The sequence below is a fragment of the Ictidomys tridecemlineatus genome, chromosome 4, assembly GCF_052094955.1.
Source record: "Ictidomys tridecemlineatus isolate mIctTri1 chromosome 4, mIctTri1.hap1, whole genome shotgun sequence".
NCBI classification, from domain to species: domain Eukaryota; kingdom Metazoa; phylum Chordata; class Mammalia; order Rodentia; family Sciuridae; genus Ictidomys; species Ictidomys tridecemlineatus.
In genome coordinates, this window is record NC_135480.1 from 175,088,849 (window position 1) to 175,109,093 (window position 20,245).

The following is a 20,245-nucleotide window of genomic DNA, read 5'->3' on the forward strand; positions in this document are numbered from 1 at the left end:
CCATGGCTCTTCCGCAACAGGGAAAAGACTTGTGGTCTGTGGTGATACCCTGATAGTAAGAGGTCTGTGTTCAAATGAAAGAGGAGAGCTGGGTGCGGTGGCGCACTCCTGTAATTCCAGCAACTCTGGAGGCTGAGGCAGGAGGCAGCCTCAGCAACAGTGAGGCGCTAAGCAACTCAGTGAGACCCTGTCTCTAAATAAAATACAAAATAGGGCTGGGGATGTGGCTCAGAGGTTGGGTGCCCCTGAGTTTAATCTTTAGTACAAAAAAAAAAAAAAAAAAAGAGAGAGAGAGAGAGAGAGAGAGAAAACAGGTGAAAAGCTGGTCCTTATGGTACCTTTATTTAATTAATTTCGGAAGTGCTGTAGTTGGTTATTTTCTGTTGCTAAAAAAAATGTTGTTGGGCATAGAGGTGCACGCCTGTAATCCCAGTGACTCAGGAGGCTGAGGCAGGAGGATCCCAAGTTCAAGGCCAGCCTCAGCAATTTAGCAAGGCCCTGTGTCAAAACAATAAACAAAAAGGGCTGGTGGTATAGCTCAGTGGAGAAGTTCCCCTGAGTTCAATCCCCGGGCCAAAATAAATAAGTGAAAAATAAGTACCCAGCACCAAAATAAATAAAATTTAAACAAAATTAAAAATCAAGCATAACAAAAATCCAAAATTGCTTGAAATAATGTTTTCCCAGCACAGTCTCCTAGGGCAAACCATTTATTGTCATGTGTACATTGTATGTACTTTTTTTTTTCTCAAGGAGGGATAACATATGAACATGTTATTTTGGATAACATATTTTAGTATGTGAACTAAAATAGAAAGTTCTTCTTCTATTCCATTCAAGCACTGGTCAGTGGGAGACTGCTTCCTGCTAGTGCACCCCAGCCTCCCCTGACCTTTGCCTCAGTGTTCCACCAACACTTCCACCCTTCTGTCTTTTTATAAGTGGGGTGAGGCTGAACATTAAAGCAAATCTGTTTTCAGAATATCATAGCATATCCTGCATATGTGGCTCAGTCCTTCCCTTAAGTTGTAGGTGAACAAAGCAGCTATTATATACTCTCAGACTTTGAGGTCTCAGCTGAAATAAAGACAGAAAGAATGTTGTCTTGCCAGGCTCAGTGGTGCACACCTGTAATCCCAGCAACTGGAGAGGCTGAGGCAGGAGTATCACAAGTTCAAGGCCAGCTTCAGCAATTTAGCAAGACCCTCAACAATTTAATGAGACTCTATCTCAAAATAAAAAAAGAATAAAAAGGCTTGGGGAATATAGCTCAGTGGTAAAGCACCCCTGGGTTCAATCCTCAGTACCAAAAGAAAGGAATAATTCCATATGATTATGATTATATATCATCATTTCTTTAACCAGTTTTTATTGATGGGCATTCAATTGTTCCCAGTAAGCCTGTGGATGTGCACTCCTGTGCTGTTATAAACAATGTCTCAGGTAAGCTTTTAACTTAGTTGCTGATTCATATAATTGGTTTCACTTTGGCCTCCCTAGACCATCTAACCAGACCCCAATCAGATCCCCTTGGCCTGCTTACCAAACCTGGAGAAGCTTGGCACTGGACATACTCAGTGTATGCCACAGGATATGAGATCTCACATTTACTTAAAAGTTTTGGTGAAAAGGGTAATTGTTATGTTTTGGATGTGAATTGTCTCCCAAAGACCCACGTACAGAAGACTCAGTCCCCAGTAAGGCAATGTTCAGAGATGGGGCTTTGGGAAAGTGCTTGGATCATGAGGGCTCTTATCTTATCAGTGTATTAATTGATGGTTTCCTGGCAGATGGCATTATAGGTGGAAACTGTAGTAGGTGAGATCTAATTGAGGAAGAGGTCACTGGGATCATGTCCTGGAAGGGTATTTCTTCTCCACAGCCTCTCTGATTCTGCTTTCCTCCATCACACCCTTCCACCATGATGTTTCTTCCTCAGAGCCAGTCAGCCATACCGAGACCAGCCCGCCAGACTGAAACCTTTGGAACTGTGAGCCAAAATAAACCTTTCCTTCTTCAAGTTTTTTTTTTTTATTAGTTACACATAATAGTACAAAGATCTTGACAATTCATATATTTGAAGCAAATGGGGTATAATTTCTCATTTTTCTGATTATACAGGTGTTTTGTCATTGTGATGAAAAGCTGACTAACACAGTGGTATAACATAATCATTAAGTACTTAATTCAAGAGGAATAAGTGGGAACCACCAAGTACATTCTCCTTGCAGTGAGCTGTTTAGTTCTTTGGTGCCAGATCTCCAGGCCCCACATCGTCACTTCACATCACTCTCCTATGTTTTCAGGATTGTTTTGTCAGGACACCTTGAAATGTGTTGCCTGTGTCAGCCACCCTCTGAGATGGCCCTTGTGATCCCAGCCTCTGGTATCCACATCCCTTGGGTAGTTTCTTCCCACTTTGTATTGGTCTATGTGACCAATAGAACTTAACAAAAAGGATGGTGTCTTAGTATTCTATTGCTATAACAAAATACCCGAAACTGAGTAATTTATAAAGAATAGGGATTTATTTAGCTCACAGTTCTAGAAGATGAAAGTTCAAGAACATAGCACTGGTATCTACTCAGCATCTGGTGAGGGCCTTGTGTGTGTGTGTGTGTGTGTATGTGGAACTGAAGATTGAACCCTGGGGCACTTTACACTGAACTACATCCTCAGCCCTTTTTAGTTTTCATTTAAGACAGGGTCTTGCTAAGTAGCTGAGGCTGACCTCAAACTTGTGAACCTCTTGTCTCAGCCTCCCGAATCTCTCAGATTACAGGAGTGCACCACCTTGCCTGGCTTCGTTAGCGCCTCCTTGCTGCATCATATCATGGCTGAAGGCATCTCACAGTGATATGCAGCAAGCTTGAGGCTCTCTTCCTCTTCTTATACGGTGACTTGCTATTGCAGGGGTTGCGGGGAGGGACCTATCCTCATGACCTCTTTTTTTTAATATTTATTTTTTAGTTGTAGTTGGACACTATGCCTTTATTTTATTTTATTTTTATGTGATGCTGAGGATCAAACCCAGGGCCTTAAACATGCTAGGCGAGTGTGTGGGAGACCAACCCTACTCGTGAGTCACACTCCCTGGCTGGGTGCTGTGGCACTCAGTCACAGAAATGTGGCAGAGCTTTCCCCACCCTTCTTGGGTTCGAGGGTCGATGTCTCCTGCATGGGTGTGTCTTGCTAAGCCCCATGGGTGAAGCTATGCTCACCTGTTCCTTTGTAATAAAACCCCTTGCCCTATTTAGGATAGAATCTTCCATGGAAGTGCCTTGTGTGTGTTCCCTTCTCTTACTATGCCCTTGGATGTGGCCTACCTAATGTCAGTCAACCTGCTGACAGTGGACATCATGAAGATAGACTCAGCCCCCTGAAACCTGACCCTTTGCCTCATTTAAAAAGCTACTCCTCAATAAAAGGGGTCAGCATGTGTATGTGTGTGTGTGCGCGCGATTTTCTCTCTCTCTCTCTCTCTCTCTCTCTCTCTCTCTCTCTCTCTCTTCCTGTGGACCCTTAAGGTCAGAGGAGCCATCACAGTGACTCCAAAGAAAAAGGTATTTGTGTCTCTTGTGTGGTTACTTTGTGCAGCCCAGTCAGCCCAGATCAACTGGAGTGACACTGAGCCTTTTAGTCGCGAGAACAGAAACCCAGCGTGAGTGCTCTACCACTGAGCCACAACCCAAGCCTCATCCTCATGACCTCTTTTAAACCAAGTTTTCTTCCCAAGGCCTCACTTCTAAATACCACTAACATATTACTTTGGGGATTAAGTTTCCAACACATGAGTTCTGGGAGGTAAACATTCCAACTACATACAGCAGGAGGCACTTCCAAAACTAGATCATAAAGCTACTGGATCATGAAGGTCTTGAGCTCTTATCTTCAGTGATGGAGAAAATATATCATCAGAGATAGTAACATTACTATATAGAAAGTACCATGTTGGAGATGGGGGTGCGCAGAGGTCAAGGAGGGCTTCCAGGGGGAAATGACTCCTGGGCTGAGTCTTAGGGGATAAGTTGAAGTTTTCCCATCCAAGAAGATTGGAGGAAGGCTCAAGGAGAGGAGGAAACATCAGGAAAAAGCTTGGCAAATGCAGCAGCATGGAGTGTGTGTAGGGGAACACAGAGTGTTCATCTCTAGAATGTAAAATGCAAAATTAAGACTAGCAAAAGTGGCTGGGCTCGGTGGCACACACCTGTAATCCCAGTGGCTTGGAAGGCTGAGGCAGGAGGATCGCAAGTTCAAAGCCAGCCTCAGCAATTTAGCAAGGCTCTAAGCAACTTAATGAGACCCTGTCTCTAAATAAAAAGCAATAAGAGCTGGGGATGCGGCTCAGTGGTTAAGCACCCCTAGGTTCAATCCTTAGAACAACAACAACAACAACAAAAAGACTAGGAAGAAAGAAGACTGGAAAGGTAAAGAGGTATGAGAGAGTTGTGAGTGCCATGTTAAGGACCATAGTTGATGAGAAGCCATGAATTGGGCTTAAAAATGACATGTCAAATTTTGGCATATGGTAGGAGATTCAAGGGGGGAATCACTGAATCATGAAGAATACTCATAGCCCTGTTGAGTGACCAAAATGTTCAGTAGTAGGGAATGATTAAATAAATTTTGATGGCCCACACAATGGATAATTATGCCACATTTTTCTAAAGTCTGCTTCATGATGAGTGCGTATGCGCACGTGCTATATACCGTGCTATATACCGTGTTTCCTCCCTTTTCACCTAATGTGGAGGTATGTGGCAAGATCCTAATTTTATAAAATGCTGTCAGAAAAAGCATTAGGTTTTGATGCAATAGGTTAATGATTAGGAGAGAAAGGAAGAGGGCCTAAACTAGGTGGTGATAAAAAGGATAGAGAAGGGGGCAGAACAGAAATTGTTACAACTTGGTGACTAAGGACAGTCATGGGTGTGGAGGTGGGAGGCCCTGCAACATGCTTGACTTGGTCACCTTGGGGGTAGTCTGGATAATGACATAGCCACTGACTGAATCGGAGCACAGGAGGCAGGGAAGTTTGGGAGGAGTGTGGGTTTGGACGTGTTGACTTCTGAAGCGCCTGGGGTGGGGCCAGCCAGTTACATCTGGTAATTATTGAACTAAAGCAATATCTGAAACCAGAGGATGGAGGACTTGCCTTGGGGGATGTCTTTGGTTGAGAGCTCCAGGGTTTAGGGAAAAAATTGAATACTTAGTCTCTCATCTCAAATATACTATTGCCAGTCGGGTTAAGTACATGATACTGTTTAAACAAATGGCTATTATTTTTGAAATTACAAGCCCCAGAAGACATATGCCCCCCCCAAAAAAAAGATCTACAGTTATCAACACTGTATTGTGTCAGTTAAGGAAAAAAACCCAAATCAACCGTAAGGAACACAGAGCCAGAATGTGGAGGTTGAGATTTCTCAATGCAGCAGATCAACTATGTGGTAAGGGTCATGTTTCTTTCTAGTTTTTCTGTGCCTCTATGGGGTCAGTTTCATCCCAAAGCCAATGCCCCTCATAAAGGATGGCTATCAATAGCCACCAGGGATGCACACTTTCATGTTTATGTGCTAGAAATTCTGGGCCATCATTCAGAGTCAGACTCAAAAGATTCTTCTTAATTTGCCCTACTTAGGTCACATAACCTCCTCAAAGCCCTGAAGGTGCCCGAGGAATGATAAGTGCCCACTGGCTTTCACCCCAGAGACCCACTCTACTGGCAAGACTAGAGTCAATTTCCTCCTCAACAGTGGTACAAAGTGTGAGGGGGCTAGGAACTTGAGGAAGAGAGAGTGAGGGAATGGAGGGGTAGGCCAGAAAAATGTTCACTAGACAAAATGTCTAGCTCTGCAAACCCAAGAACCCAAACCAGAGAAGAATGTTTCCTCTTCAATTATAAAAAAGAAACTGGGTGCTCTGGTCCTTTTCTTCTCTCTCTCTCGCTCTCTCTCTCCCCTAGTTATTAAACCTAGGAGCACTTTGTCACTGAACTATATCCCACCCCCTCACCCCCCCCCCCCACACCTTGAGATAGGTCTTGCTAAGTTGCCCAGGCTGGCCTACAACTTATGATCCTCCTACCTCAGCCTCTGAAGTCACTGGAATTGCAGGCTTGTACCACCACACACTGCTCTGTCTGGTCCTCTTTTAGCGGGCAAAATAATTGATTTTTCATTTGGTGCTGGTTTTCACCATCTATCATCAATATGTGAATGATTCCAGAATCTTTTCTTTGCCTTTTAGGGGTGCTTTTGCTCTTTTTTTTTTTTTTAATGAGAGAGAGGGAGAGAGAGGATTTTTAATATTTATTTTTTAGTTTTCGGTGGACATGTTTGTTTGTTTGTATGTGGTGCTGAGGATCGAACCCGGGCCGCACGCATGCCAGACGAGCGTGCTAACGCTTGAGCCACATCCCCAGCCCCTTTTGGTCTCTTAAGGCAAGATATTAACAGGAGAGGCATCAGTCAGAGCCTGCCATGTGGCATGGTCCCAGGATGAGCACTTTCACTGGCACTGAATGATTGAATTCCTTCCTTTGATCCTGTGAACAATCTTGTTATGTCAATCTGATAGTTGAGGAAATGATGTCCAAAGAAGTTAAGCAAATTACCTAACAGCATGTAGTTGAATCATGACACATCTCCCACATTAACTAGGATTCTTGGTGAGTTGGAGTTAAGTGAGCTGAGTCACCACATGGGAAACGAGGCTAATGAACCAAGGGTGTCTCATGGAGCTGGGGGCTGAGATGCAGTGGAGACAAGAATCAGGAACGAAGACCTACCTATCAGGATCCTCTCCTTTTAGCGCCGGTCCTTTCATTCCCACTACATTCTTCTCTTTTCCTTCAGACTTTCCTGATTCTCCAGGCCTTGTAACAGAAAAAAAGTGGCCACTAAAGTCCCTTTCCTTCTCTCTCAGTTCAAAAATCCTGGAGAAGGCATACCCATTGACCCAGGGGGACTCACATTCTACAGAATGGCTGCTGCCCTGACCCCACTCCTGCTCACTGTGATATTTGCTTTAAAGCCCAGTAGCAGGGAACAAACCTCTGAAAGCCCTGTCAAGGACTTGCAGCAAGGGGCTCATGAAAGGGATACTAGAGAAGGCAGCCTTTGACTCAGTGACGGTAGAAACAAAATCGAGTTAAGTGAGTATGGACTTATGATAAGCCCCAGTCAAGGCTTTATCTGGGGCTGCAGGGCTGGACTTCAGCTGAAAGGAGACATCTCTCTGGAGGAACCAGGCTGCTTTCCAAAGGGAAACACAGGCTTTTGTTGACATGCTGAAGTGGGCTAGAGTCTAGTAACTTTTCATTGGCCAGGAGCATGTTCCAAAAGATGTTTTTCCTTGTGGTGCCTCAGAATACCTGGTCATGGTCAACTTGTCTTGCTGAATTACTCTTGCAGCCGGTGCCATCATCTCATGCAAACATCCTGGCCTTGTATCTTAATCTGAGTCTTAAGACAGGGCTAAAGGACTTTTGAGTGCTTGGACAGCTATAGCTGCCCCAAATGCACAAGGGTAGGAGAGAAGAAAACACACACCAGCTCCCACAAGCAATCAACATGTGTACGTGCAGAGCCGAGTAGAATCTGTTTCAAAAAGTTAAGTCATCAAAGGGGACAGACATAATAAGACAGAGATTCCATCCCAGTTTCCCTTCAGACACCTGCAGGCCCAAGTGAAGAGACAATGTTTTCAGCAAGAGTAGGCTTCAATTACCCAGGGCAACTGTAATCATCATAACCCATATGTGAGAGGCAAAGTTAATAGAAAGCTGATAATGTATTGCCCAGTTGTGACTTCCAAAATTAGTGATTTTTTTTGGTATGGTGGATTGAACTCAGGCATGCTTTACCACTTAGGTACATCTCCAGCCCCTTTAAATTTTTTTTTTTTTAGTTGTAGATGGACACACTACCTTTTAATTTATTTATCTTTATGTGGTGCTGAGGATTGAACTCAGTGCCTCCCACATGCTAAGCCAGTGCTCTACCACTGAGCCACAACCCCAGCCTCCAGCCCTTTTTGAGACAGTTTCATTGAGCTGCTCAGAGCCTCACTATATCAAAGATGACCTTGAACTTGTGATCCTCCTGCTTCAGCCTCCCGAGTTTCTCACAGGGTTACAGCGGGATTGCACCTGGCCACAAAATTAGACTTTTAAGTGGGCTAAAAGTAATTGAAGCTGGAGTGTTTATTTAGGTTTTTTCCTGGTAACGATTTCGCCTTATGCAAACATCCTGCTTCTGTGGATTTATCAGAGTCTCAGGGCGAGTAAGAGCTGAGAAGAACACAAAGGTAGAGAAGCAACATGCCAGAGTTCATAGTGATAGTACATTGCACCCAAAGGTTTATGTAATTGTCCCAGCCTTTTGTCCCACCACAGTGGTTCCTGATAGTCTCAAAAGGAGCTTTGAGGCTACAGCTTCTGCTGTTCTTTCCCTCTCCATGGACATTTGTCCCACCAGCCGCTGCAGTTGTTCACCAGGCAATTCAAAAAGTGCAAGGTGGATCCTAATGAAATAACTGCCTGGGACCTCAGAGTCCCCTCCACATAGCTGGGAGATGAAATTCTTGGACATTTCTTGAAGCACAGTCTTCGGTTCCAGGTGGATTTGGAGTGATGAATTCTCAGAAATGCTGAGTCATGACAACCTAGTTCCTAGGGGACAGAACAGGCCTCTCTAGACAGTGGACCCCGCTGGAGCCCAGGGCATTTGCACTCCCTGCACAGGTCATGCTTGTTCAATTGTGATCCCTTCCTGCATGGCGTGGGTGCATGAGTGTGACTCTCACCCTGCCTAGGTTAGTACTGACCTGAACCTAACCCATTCGAAATACAAATCCAGGAAAGGCAGTTTGCCCAGAATTGAGACAGCCTCTCTTCACATGTCTCAGCAAAGCAGAGTCTGTTTACTTTCTGCCACACTGGAGCCCTGTCCACATCAGCATGCTCCTGTTCCTGAAGAAGGTGGGGTTTTGCCCCAGCCAGCCCTCCAGCTCTCTGGAAGCAGCTGTAGCCCCAAGGCTTCTTGGAAGAAGCTTTCACCTGGGATCCCCCCTGGAGAGAGGAGAGAGGGTGGTGTTGCTGTCCTACAAAGGAGACATCCCTCTAGGCCTCCTGAGTCAGCCTCTTGCAGTACTGCACTGAATTATTGCTAACCCTCAGCGGGCCAGGCTTGGAGCTCCAGACCCAGTCATTCAAACTGTCTATTGAACATTGGTCCTTTATGTACCCCCAGGAACTCCTGGATGTCCTTGTCATTCGCACACACTCTCCTGCCCCTCTTCCAGTATTCCCCCCATTGGGTGATTGTGTTCACAATCACCTAAGCACTCAAGCCCAGGAGTTGTTTTCCACTCCTTCATTCAGGAAATATCTATTCAACCTGTCTTGGGCCAGGACCTGTGCTAAGCTCTGGAGGTCAAGACAGGCACAAGAGGCTCACAGGTAGGTGGAAAGTGCACATGGTTCACAGATGGGGGTGGGGTGAGGTGAGCTTAACAAGATTCAGGAAGGTTTCCTGGAAGTGGTGACATAGGATTGAGTCATGAGAGGAATGGAGAGGAGGCCCTGGGGCAGAGGGTGTCTGGGGCATGGTGTCCGGGAACTATGAGCAGGCCAAGGCTGCGGGGTGTCACATGCAAGGCAAAGGCATCTTGAGTTGAAGCTGCAGCCACCAACAGAAGCATGTTAAGAAAAACAAAACAAAACAAAACACTTTTTTTTTTTTTTTTTGAGGGAGGGAGGGAAGGTAGGAAGGGAACATCTACTATGATAGGACTTTGTCATATAAGCATGGAGAACCATTTAAGGGTTTAGGGGTATGGGTGGGAGTGACTCCTTTTGGAAGCGGTGTAGAGGTTTGACTATGAAAGTTGGGGGAAGGGAGTTGGCAGTGAGATCATGAAAACACAGATGATGGAACAGACCATTCACTATTCACTGAGTGTAGAAAAAAGATGATGGAAGAGCTCAGGGTGACTTCCCTGTTTCCTGCTGGTGTGCTGGGCCCATGGTAGGTCAGTGATGTAACTAAAGAACATAAGAGAAACAAGTTTAGGGGAAATTTGATGAGTTCATACGTGAGTAGAGTGACTTCGAATGCCTACAGATGTTCAGGAGGGGGAAATTCAGGGAAAAAAAAGCAGAATTTCTGGAGGGAAAAGTTGGGACTGTGAGTCATGAGGACAGTTGAATTGGTAGGAGTCATGTAGTCAGTCCAGCAAGAGAGGGTGGAATGGGAAAACAGGGTTGGGGACACATCTTAAAGGGGTGGCCCAAGGAAAAAAAATACAGTCAGAGAGAAGGAACTCCAAGATATACAAGGAGGCTAGAGTAAGAAAATCACAAAAGCCAAATAGACAGAGCTTTAATAAATGAGCATCAATAAATGAGGAGCTCATTTAGTAACTCTGGAGAGGCTGAGGCAGGAAGATCACAAATTTGAGACCAGCCTCAGCAACTGAGGACCTAATCAACTTTGTGAGAGCCTGTCTTAAAATAAAAATGGCTGAGAATGTAGCTCAGGGCTCTTGGGTTCAATCCCCAGTACTGTCAGGGAAAAATAAAAGAAAAAGCAATGAGCAGTGTCATATACCTCAGAGAAGTCCTGCAAGACAAAGACTAGAAACTTGACATTTTAGGGAGCCCCTGGTGACCTTTGGTAGGGGCTGGTCTTGGTGGTTACAGATTCCCTGATCTCACTGCACCTATGTATATGAGGAAGGGAGAATGGGAGTTGAGTGTGTATGCAGGAATTAGTTGTATTCAATTTAGAGGGAGACTTATTTAAAGCTAAACAAAATTGCATTTGAGAATCAACTTTAAAAATGAAAGTTAAACATTCAAAAAATCATTTATATTTTCGGAAGCCCCACTCTTTAGGAAATAAACACATCAGTGCTTGGGAAGGAACGAGTCTCTGAGCTGAGTGATCCTGCCCTGTTCTTCTCCAAAGATCTGTATTGTGTACTTTCTGTGAATGAAAGAAACAGAGCCCATTTTAGTTTATAACCAAACTGATCCTGACTTGTGCATTAAAGGGCTTGTATTTGGCACTTGGTTTTGTATAACAGTGCCCCCTGGTGTAGATTTTATGCATAAACACCTTGAGCACAGGGGCATTACTATAGAAATACTGTGGCTCTGAAATTAACTTAAAAAAGCAAGTTCAGAATGTGTTTTGGGATGGAGGAAATGTCTGATTTGGGGATACTGTTTAAGTTTTAAAATGTAATGCAGCATTATTGGCAGTGGTATTATTTGTTATGGCTCGCTTATCTATTTCCTTATTTGTTGGGGAAGGTATTAGGAGCGCTGAGCTGTATGTATCTCCTAGACAATTTTTTATTTTGAGATGGCCTTTCTAAGTTTCTAAGTTGGCGTTCTCCTGCCTCAGTCTCTCGAGTAGCTGAACATCTATTTATTTAAAATTTTTTTAAACTTGTTTATAGACCTTTATTTATTTATATGTGGTGCTGGGAATCAAACCCAGTGCCTCACACATGCCAGGCAAGTGCGCTACTGCTGAGCCACAGCCACAGCCCTGAACATTTATTTTTTAAATAACGTTCACAAAAATTTATACTGAAAATGGAACAAATCCTAAGTATAATGAATCTCTCCAAATTTAACTGCTTGTGTAATCAAGCACATAGATCAACAAACAGAAAACTACCAACAAACAATCTAGATGCTGTCCTCTGCTCTGTTTCTTGTGGTCAATACGAACCCTGTCAAGGATAACCACTACTGTGTCTTCTCATGTTACAAATCAATTTCTCTTGTTTTTGAACTTTTTTTTTGCAGTACCAGGGATTAAACGCAGGGTGCTCTACCACTGAGCTACATCCCTAGCCCTTTTTATTTTTGAGACACAGTCTCAGTGAGTTGCTGAGGCTGACTGAATAAGAATATTCTTTTGCAGAACTACAGTAAGATTAATACTTTGGATCACACTGATGGTCTATTACAATTGTCTGTTGGGACTCAATAATGTCCTTTATAGTTTTTTACACTGCCGGTACAAAATTCAATCTAGGAGTTCTGCATTAGAATTTGTCTTTGAACTTGCTCCATTATTTAGAACTGACAGCAGTTTTGATGTGTGCCTTGTCTTCAACACAACATCAGTATCAGTTCAGCAGTCTTTAGACCATGATAATGCTTTTATTCATGTACTCAAGAAAGGTCCCCCTTTTCCATCTTATTCTAAACCTTTTAGACAGATAGGTTGTTAGATTTATTTATGTCAGGTCTTTTTGAGATTTGGGGATACCAAAGAAATGGTTGTCTGTCACAGTTCCCATTCAGCTAGTCTGGCCACCAAATATAAACTGAGGTTCTATTCAGTGGATCAGAAACAAATGGTACACTGACCCACTTGAGCCATTTGTGTTCACTATTGCACAATACCCTAAGCCTGCAAGAATGCAAAAGACCCTTTTGGGGATTAAAACCTAGGATCATAAATGTAAAACAATATTATAAAAAAATTATCCCTTAGTATAAACAGTGGTTTGTGATCTATTTAATAATTGTAACCAAAAATGCTTAGCAGCATATATGGAATGCTTGTGGCTTAATATTATCAAAATCTACTTTTAGAGCAAAATTTAAAAAGACTTGTAAAAGGGAGAAATGAGTTGGCAAGAATGAAATCATGGGCTGGGGATGTGGCTCAAACGGTAGCGCGCTCGCCTGGCATGCGTGCGGCCCGGGTTCGATCCTCAGCACCACATACCAACAAAGATGTTGTGTCCGCCGAGAACTAAGAAAAAATAAATAAATATTAAAATTCTCTCTCTCTCTCTGTCCCCCCCCCTCACTCTCTCTTAAAAAAAAAAGAATGAAATCATGATGTCCATAGTTAATGTTATTTTTTCATGCCAGGGTACACTGAGCTACATCCCCAGACCTCTTGAAACAGGGTCTTAACAGGCTTAACAGGTTGCTTAGACTAGCCTTGAACATCTGCTCTTTCTGCCTCAGCTTTCTGAGTAGCTGAGATAAGAGACTTAGGCCTATTTTAAAGGCTTCTAATTTTTCGTCCCCAAATATGTGCTGAGAGTTGGTGGTTTTCTAGGGCAGTTCTTTTCCAGGACTGTCATTATCACGACAGGAGACTGTTTGTTGGCTTTTAAATGTTCTCACAAGAAGAGGTCATAATAATCTATGTTTTCAAGTCATATGGACCTCCCCTCCCTTATTCAGAGAATGTAGTAAACGCCTTTGCCATAAGAGAACACAAGTTTACCATTTCAGACACTCAAAACCTGACACAAATACTCTTCCCAAGTATGTTGCAAAAATGAGGAAAAAAAATCGAGCAAAGGCTCTTCCCTTATGTTGACAGTAACTGTAGCTAATGTGGACACAGCTGCTCAATTACCTATTGTGATCTTTTCACTTGCACCTTATGGTTACCTATTTCTATAGTTCAATATGCACAGAGCATACCTGTGGCTACACTTTCTGCTATCTTCTTAGCTTTTTAAAGGATATAAATATTTACCATACATTATAATACAAGATATTTTTTGTGTTTCTAAGAGTTTACACCAACGTGCTTCTGCAACCTGTACAATCAGAAAAATGAGAAATTATACCCCATTTGATTCAAATGTATGAATTGTCAAGATCATTGTACTGTCATGTGTAACTAATAATAATAAAAAAAGAGTTTACACCAATTCTGAAACACCTGAAATACTGTTTAAAAATTAAATCTGGCAGCTAGTAGCTCAACCCACTTCTATCTGCTGGAATCCCATCTATTACCCACTCTCTCTGCATACCCAACTTTCCCCTCCCCTTTCAGAGTAACAAGAAACAACAAATGTTTTAAGTGTACATCATACATTTATTACCAACAACCCTCTCAACTCCAAAATTGGGCACAGGGATTAAAAATAAAAATTCATTGCACTACTTAGTAAAGCATTACTAGTAACTTTCATAAAAAATGTACAAACTTTGTTAAAAATTTATCAAGCCTTCAAATGATTTGGTTACAGATATTTATAATACGTACATTTAAAACTGATACAATGGAATATGATTTGAGGAAATGACTCAGCAAATGATTCCAACAGACACCCCTGTAGCTTTCATAATCTGAAACAATAGCAAAATGAGGTAACCAACAGGGGGAAAATAGCTTTCTAATGAAGGCCTAAAGATATCTGTGAAAAATATACTCACAAGTGAGTTGGTAGATCTCATTCAAAATTATTACAAGAGGCCCAAACTTAAGAATCTTAAATCACATTTCAGAGAGTATATAAAATCTAAATATACTTTCACATTTTCCAGATTTTGGTTAAAAAAAAATTTTTTTTTCCCCAGGACAAAAAATCCTTAATATGAGATCTTGATCCATGGAGGCCTTGAATTGTTTTTTTGGGGGGTGGGGATTAAAAACAATACCAAACATGACAATTCATACCAAAAAACAAATAAACCAAAACCCACACACAAAAAAACCCACAGCTGAGTTAAGATGGTAAAGCCAATGTTGTTTTAGGAGGAAAGAGGATAAAGGCAACAAACCAACATCTGCCTGCAATCTGGCACATCACCAGTGGTAACAGCTGGGCAAGAAATCAACTGTTCTTTCTCATATGCTAGACACAGAGTTGCTCACTGTGGCTAGTCTGAGCTGGTCAGAACACACACACTTGTGCTCCTAATATGCACTAACCACTTGGTAAGCAAGTCCGGACACATCTCTAAGAGCTCCATGCAAAGACAAGGCATTCCCCAAGAGATCAGCCACAACAGTGCAACAATTAAATTCAGACCTTGCTGCCTCCTAAATTGCCAACTGCCTCTCAAAAATTTACTAGAAAAGGGACATTACAATAGGAATTTATAGTCAGAGGAAGGGGAGAAAAAGCTACTTCTCCTGAAGTCATTAGTATAATGTGCCTTGTTAATTAGGTATCTCTATATAAATTAGAAAAAGTGCTTTAACTTGCATGCTTCAGTAAAATGAATACTGAGTGTAGTAGTGTTATGTTAGATCTGTACAGATATAAATTTTTGTAGCTATATAAAAGAAGTCTATAAGATGGGTTTTTGCCATTTTAAACATGATTTTTTTAATTAAAAAAAATAAAGATAAAACTATACGTGATTTGTATGTAGCTGATTATTATATGCCAATAATTTTGGTCTTTAACATACTTTTTACTCTTCAGGAACAGGAAGGGAATTATCCTAATGATTTAACAGTAACATGTGCATTTCTGATGCATTGACAAATCTAGGGGCAAAGTATGCAAAATCCTATTTGTATGACTAGATAGAGGCAACAGTGTCTGGAAGAAGACAAAATTGTGCTTCTGTGTGAATTAACTTTACAGAACTCTAGGCTGTGATGAGCTTACAGATTTCAAGGGAGGGCAAGCAGCATGGCAGTAACAAGTAGTTAACACTGTCTGAGTACAAAACTGACTCAGAGCCAACTGAGAGCTGAGTGAGGCTGGCAACAAGTTCTCACAGTCCCGACTAGAATAATGTAGCATGTGCTACTGCAAACAAAGCAATGACATCAACTGCAGGAGGAGGCAGACAATGCTGAATACACTAAAAGAATGAGAAAGGAATCTAAATGTTGCTGGGAAAATGACAATCTGAATTTTGCTCAATGAACCTATTAAAAAAATACAGCTATGTATTATTTCAGATCAACTCAATGAGGGTCAATTCCTGTTTGACAGCATTATTTTATACAAAAATCAAATCTTCATTTATACTGCAAGTATTCTGGACATCTGTTGTATTAAGCTTTTTCTTATTCAAACAAAAATTAAAAGAGCGGCAAGACATCAAAGCAAATCAGGTCTAAGGAACACAAGCTGTCAAAGCACTTGATCCATCCTGAAACAAGGGCTTCAAAAAGAAGCACATTTACTGAGGGAAGAACTAAGACAACTTTCAGAATTGGAGCTTGGCAAGTGAATTAATATGAACAGAAAAACAGTTTTCTTGAAATAATTTAGTTGCCTATGGGAGCCTGAACAAAGAACACATCGGAAATCAAGCTGAATTAACAGATTTTGTTCTGGTGGAAGTCAAAGAGGCAAGACTTCATGGGACCAGTGGTATTCTTAAAAATATATTACTCATATATCTTCAGAAAGGACTATAAATCTAAACACACACACACACACACACACACACACACACACCTATATAAAGAAAAAATAAAAAAAATCATCACAGATTCTTTCTGTAAGAAGCTTACTGAAAATGTAAAAGAAAAAAGTTATCAACATTCAAATCAATGATTGAAATGCTAATATTGCTAACAGATGATGTATGATATTGCACCTTCTTTTTGGAAACAGCAAGTTGGAGATTAAAAAATTTCTTTTCCACAACAGAATCAAAACTCAGGTTCATGGAGTGAGAATCTGTTACACTTTTTTTCTTAAGTGACCCACTTAGGACCACCAATGAAGAGAAGGTGACAGCTGCCTGAAGCAAAGGAAGAAGGCTTTTCTCATTCCATTCATTAGGAGGAAGGGATGGAGTATTCAATGCTTATAATTGATGCACCCTTAGCAACCAGTGTGCAACAGCAAACACAAGGGGAAAAACCAGTGTACAGTACTAGTGCTGTTTAAATAACACACCAGATTATACATTGCAGCATAATAAAACTACACACACATTCTTGGTACATGCTGGTATATAGGATCTCATACACACGTTAGCTACCATGCCCTCTCACAAGTAGTTGCACACTCTCTCACACACACAGATAAAACATTTATCAACAGTCATACGCTGCATTCATTTCCACTCACAGTTTCTGAAGGCTCTATATAAGGTAGATTGCTATATCATCTGGAGCTACCACTTTTTATAAAAGCACATGCTAAAAGATCACGTCCACTGTAATCTTGCAGCAACACTCGGAATGATCACACAAAAAACCAGGGAATGTTAGTGCACACACAAAATTAAGCTAAAGAAAAATTCTTTGGAGTTCCAATCACACGGTTAGTATAACAATCCCATAATTGTGAAGACTAATTGTAAGCTTTTATAGTTGATTAAGTCACACAGTGCAAAGAAAGGTCCATTGACCCTTTTGGTAAAGGGAGGGCTGGAAGCCACACAGATTAAGTTCAATGGATAGTCCGTATATACATGTGATGAGGAACACCCAAACTAAATTTGTGCTCTTAGGTTGGTCATTCTGAATCCCGATGCACTTCTGAAGCATCAGCTCGGCAAATTGGGCAAGTACGATTTGCCTAAAATACAAAAGAGAAACTTGTTTGCATTGTGATTCATACAACGAAATTTATTAAAAACAAATAATACTATTTTTACTTCCAACACAAGTTTTAGACACTTTGTTCTCTTAAAGAGGCACAAAGTAATCATGCCTTAAAACAAAAAAGAAAGAAAACAAACCTTAAAGAGTTGATTATCCCATGGATGATCTTTTTTTTTTTTTTTTGGTAGCACTGGGGCTTAAATCCTGGGGGACTGAGCTCCATCCCCAGCTCACCCTTATCCCCTTTTTAATTTTGAGACAGAGTCTCACTAAGTTGCCCAGGCTGGCCTTGAACTTGCCATCCTTCTGCCTCAGCTTCTTGCCATAAATGATTTTTTAATATGTCTGTTTAAATACATAAACAAAATTATCCAGCACCAGTTTAGATATATTTAATAACTAACTTAAAAGTGAAGGGAGCTCTAGTGAGGCACCCTTCTAAACTAAGAGGAAACTCTGGCCTAACAAGTTCAGGTCTTATCCTTATATACTATCAGAAAATCAGGACAAGTTGATTATCAAGGGCAGATAGCCAGTTTTTAGGTTTTGTATAATCACTCCCATGTTGATCACCATAGCAACCCCATCCTCCCTGTGCTGGGAATGGAACCCAGGGCCTCATTCATGTTCTACCACCAAGTTATATCCCCAACCCATAAGTTTCACTGGCCTTTTCTCTTCATCTGAAGAGAGAATACTCTCAAAGTTGTATTTCAATTTTATATCCTATACCCATCCTCCACTAAACCACAGACTTATCTAATGAACCTATAATCACTAAAACAGAAAATTTAGTGTTATTTCCTTTTAGATACTGTCATTTTACCTTAAGCCATTTGTCAACACACTTGGCATGGAACTCGTGGTTACAGGGTAAGACTCTAAGTAGCTGCCTTGACTCAAAATCACACATGCATACTACACACCTAAAAGAAGCAAAGAGATCAATTAAACATAAAATTGGGTGGTTTTCTATTTTGAAATGACTTCTGAAGTCTACAAAAGCCACTTAATCAGTTTCAGTTTTTTATCACTGAAATTAGTAGACAAAATAATCTATCAACCTGAAAAACAATGATGTTAAGGCATTTAGTAAGAGTGCTCTGTTTTACTGATAACTGATCAGAAAATCTCTGGCTAACATCCAAATCAAGTTTTAAAACCAAAAATACTCTTTACACATGAAAAAATGAAGGTAGATGTCCCTTTAACCTCACACCATATATAAAAATTAACTTAGGAGGCTAGAGAAGAAGATTCCAAGTTCAAAGCCAGATTCAGCAATTTAGCAATGTCTTAAGTAAGATTCTTGTCTCAAAAAAAATAAAAAGGGCTGGTGCTGAGCATGGTGGCACACACCTGTAATCCCAGCGTCTCAGGGTGCTAAGGTAGGAGGGCTGCAAGATCAAAGCCAGCCTCAACAACTCAGTGAGGCCCTAAGCAATTTACTGAGACTCTGTCTCAAAATAAAAACATAAAAAAAAAAAAAAAAAGAGGCAAGTGGGTGCTGGGGATGTGGTTCAGTGGTTAAGCACCTCCAGGTTTAATCCCTAGTACCACACACACACACACACACACACACACACCCCAAAACAAAAAGGAAATTTAAAAACTGCTCAACAGTAACAGGCACCAGGGAAAGGAAAATTAAAATCTCAGTGTGATACAATTTCAAAGTCACTAGAACACTATAATAAAAACAATAACAAATGCTGGCAAAAATGCAGTGAAATTGAAACCTTTTTATACAGTGTTGGTAGAAATAAAAAATGGTGTAACCAACTTTGCAAAAACTGGCAGTTCTCAAAAAGTCAAACACAGTTACAATATGACACCCAACAATTCATTTCTAGGTATGTATCCAAAATTAAAACATTATATTCACAGAAAAACCTGTACACATATGTTCAAAGTAGCATGACTCCCAAGAGCCCAAAGTGGAAACAACACAAATGTACATCAACTGAAGAAAAGGATAAACATGTAGTGTGATCCACAATGTAATATTATTTGGCCACAAAAAGGAGTGACTTACTGATATAAGCTACAACACAAAGGTACTTTGAAAAAGTTATGCTAAGTTAAAGAAGCCAGATACAAAAAGACCACATATTATATAATCTCGGAGACAAAGGGCTAGGGGGTGTGTCAAGGTGGAGAAGGCTGGGAGATAAGGGGAGTGGCTCCAAGTGGGTGAAGGATTTCTTTTGGGGGTGATAAAAAGGGTGATAAATTTGTGGTGATGGATGTACAATTCTACTAATACAATAAAATTCATTGAATTGTATATTTTAAAAATGGGTGAACTTTGCATTTCATGTTCTACATTAACACCTTTAAATATAGCAGTCAGTATCTAGTATGCCTAAGAAATTAATTATTTATCTATGTATTGATCTATTTATTTGACAGAACTCTAGTCTAGCCCAGGGCCTCACATATGCTCGTTAAGTGCTCTATCACTGAGGCTTAAATCCCCATCCCGTTTTAAAATTTTACTTTCAGATAGGGTCTAAACAATTTGCCCAAGGCTGGCTTTGAACTTGTGAACCTCCTGCCTCAGCCTCCTGAGTAGCTTGGGTTACAGGTGTGTGTGCACCACAAACCCAGGAAGAAATTTAACAGTTTCACTGAATTTAAATAGCTCCACAATCAGTGGCTACCTTACTGGTCAGCATAGACCCCAAGTATGAAAAAGAGATAACTTATCTTTACATCAAGTTCTGAGTCTCAAGCTTTTATTTCATGAAATTTTCCTTTAAATTAAAGAAAAAAAGATAACACATATATTAGAAAAAAATATACTTACAAAGTCTGTTCTGACTGGTGATTGTTAGGATTAAACCGATAAGAAGGAAGTTGTTCAATATCTGCTTTAGTCAGTCCTCGAGGTTTAGCCTCTCCCAGTCGCTCTGCCAGGTTTAAGAGGGCCTGTA

General features: G+C 41.0%; 1 protein-coding gene across 7 annotated transcripts in view; it reads right to left on the reverse strand.

Moving 5' to 3' along the window:
• Positions 1–13,856: 13,856 nt before the first annotated feature.
• The window catches only part of Rnf38 (ring finger protein 38), a 130,154-nt gene continuing 123,765 nt past the window's right edge, over positions 13,857–20,245 (reverse strand). For 5 of the 7 annotated variants that reach the window (XM_078047830.1, XM_078047829.1, XM_078047827.1 and 2 more), the window contains 2 exons: positions 20,119–20,240; positions 13,857–17,283 (listed from right to left, as the gene is read on the reverse strand). In XM_078047830.1, the coding sequence (XP_077903956.1) occupies positions 17,085–17,283; positions 20,119–20,240 (321 nt within the window). In that variant the 3' untranslated portion in view covers positions 13,857–17,084. Of the gene's footprint in view, positions 17,284–18,135; positions 18,236–20,118; positions 20,241–20,245 lie in introns of all 7 variants that reach the window. The other 2 variants (XM_078047831.1, XM_078047826.1) reach the window with 1 other exon arrangement.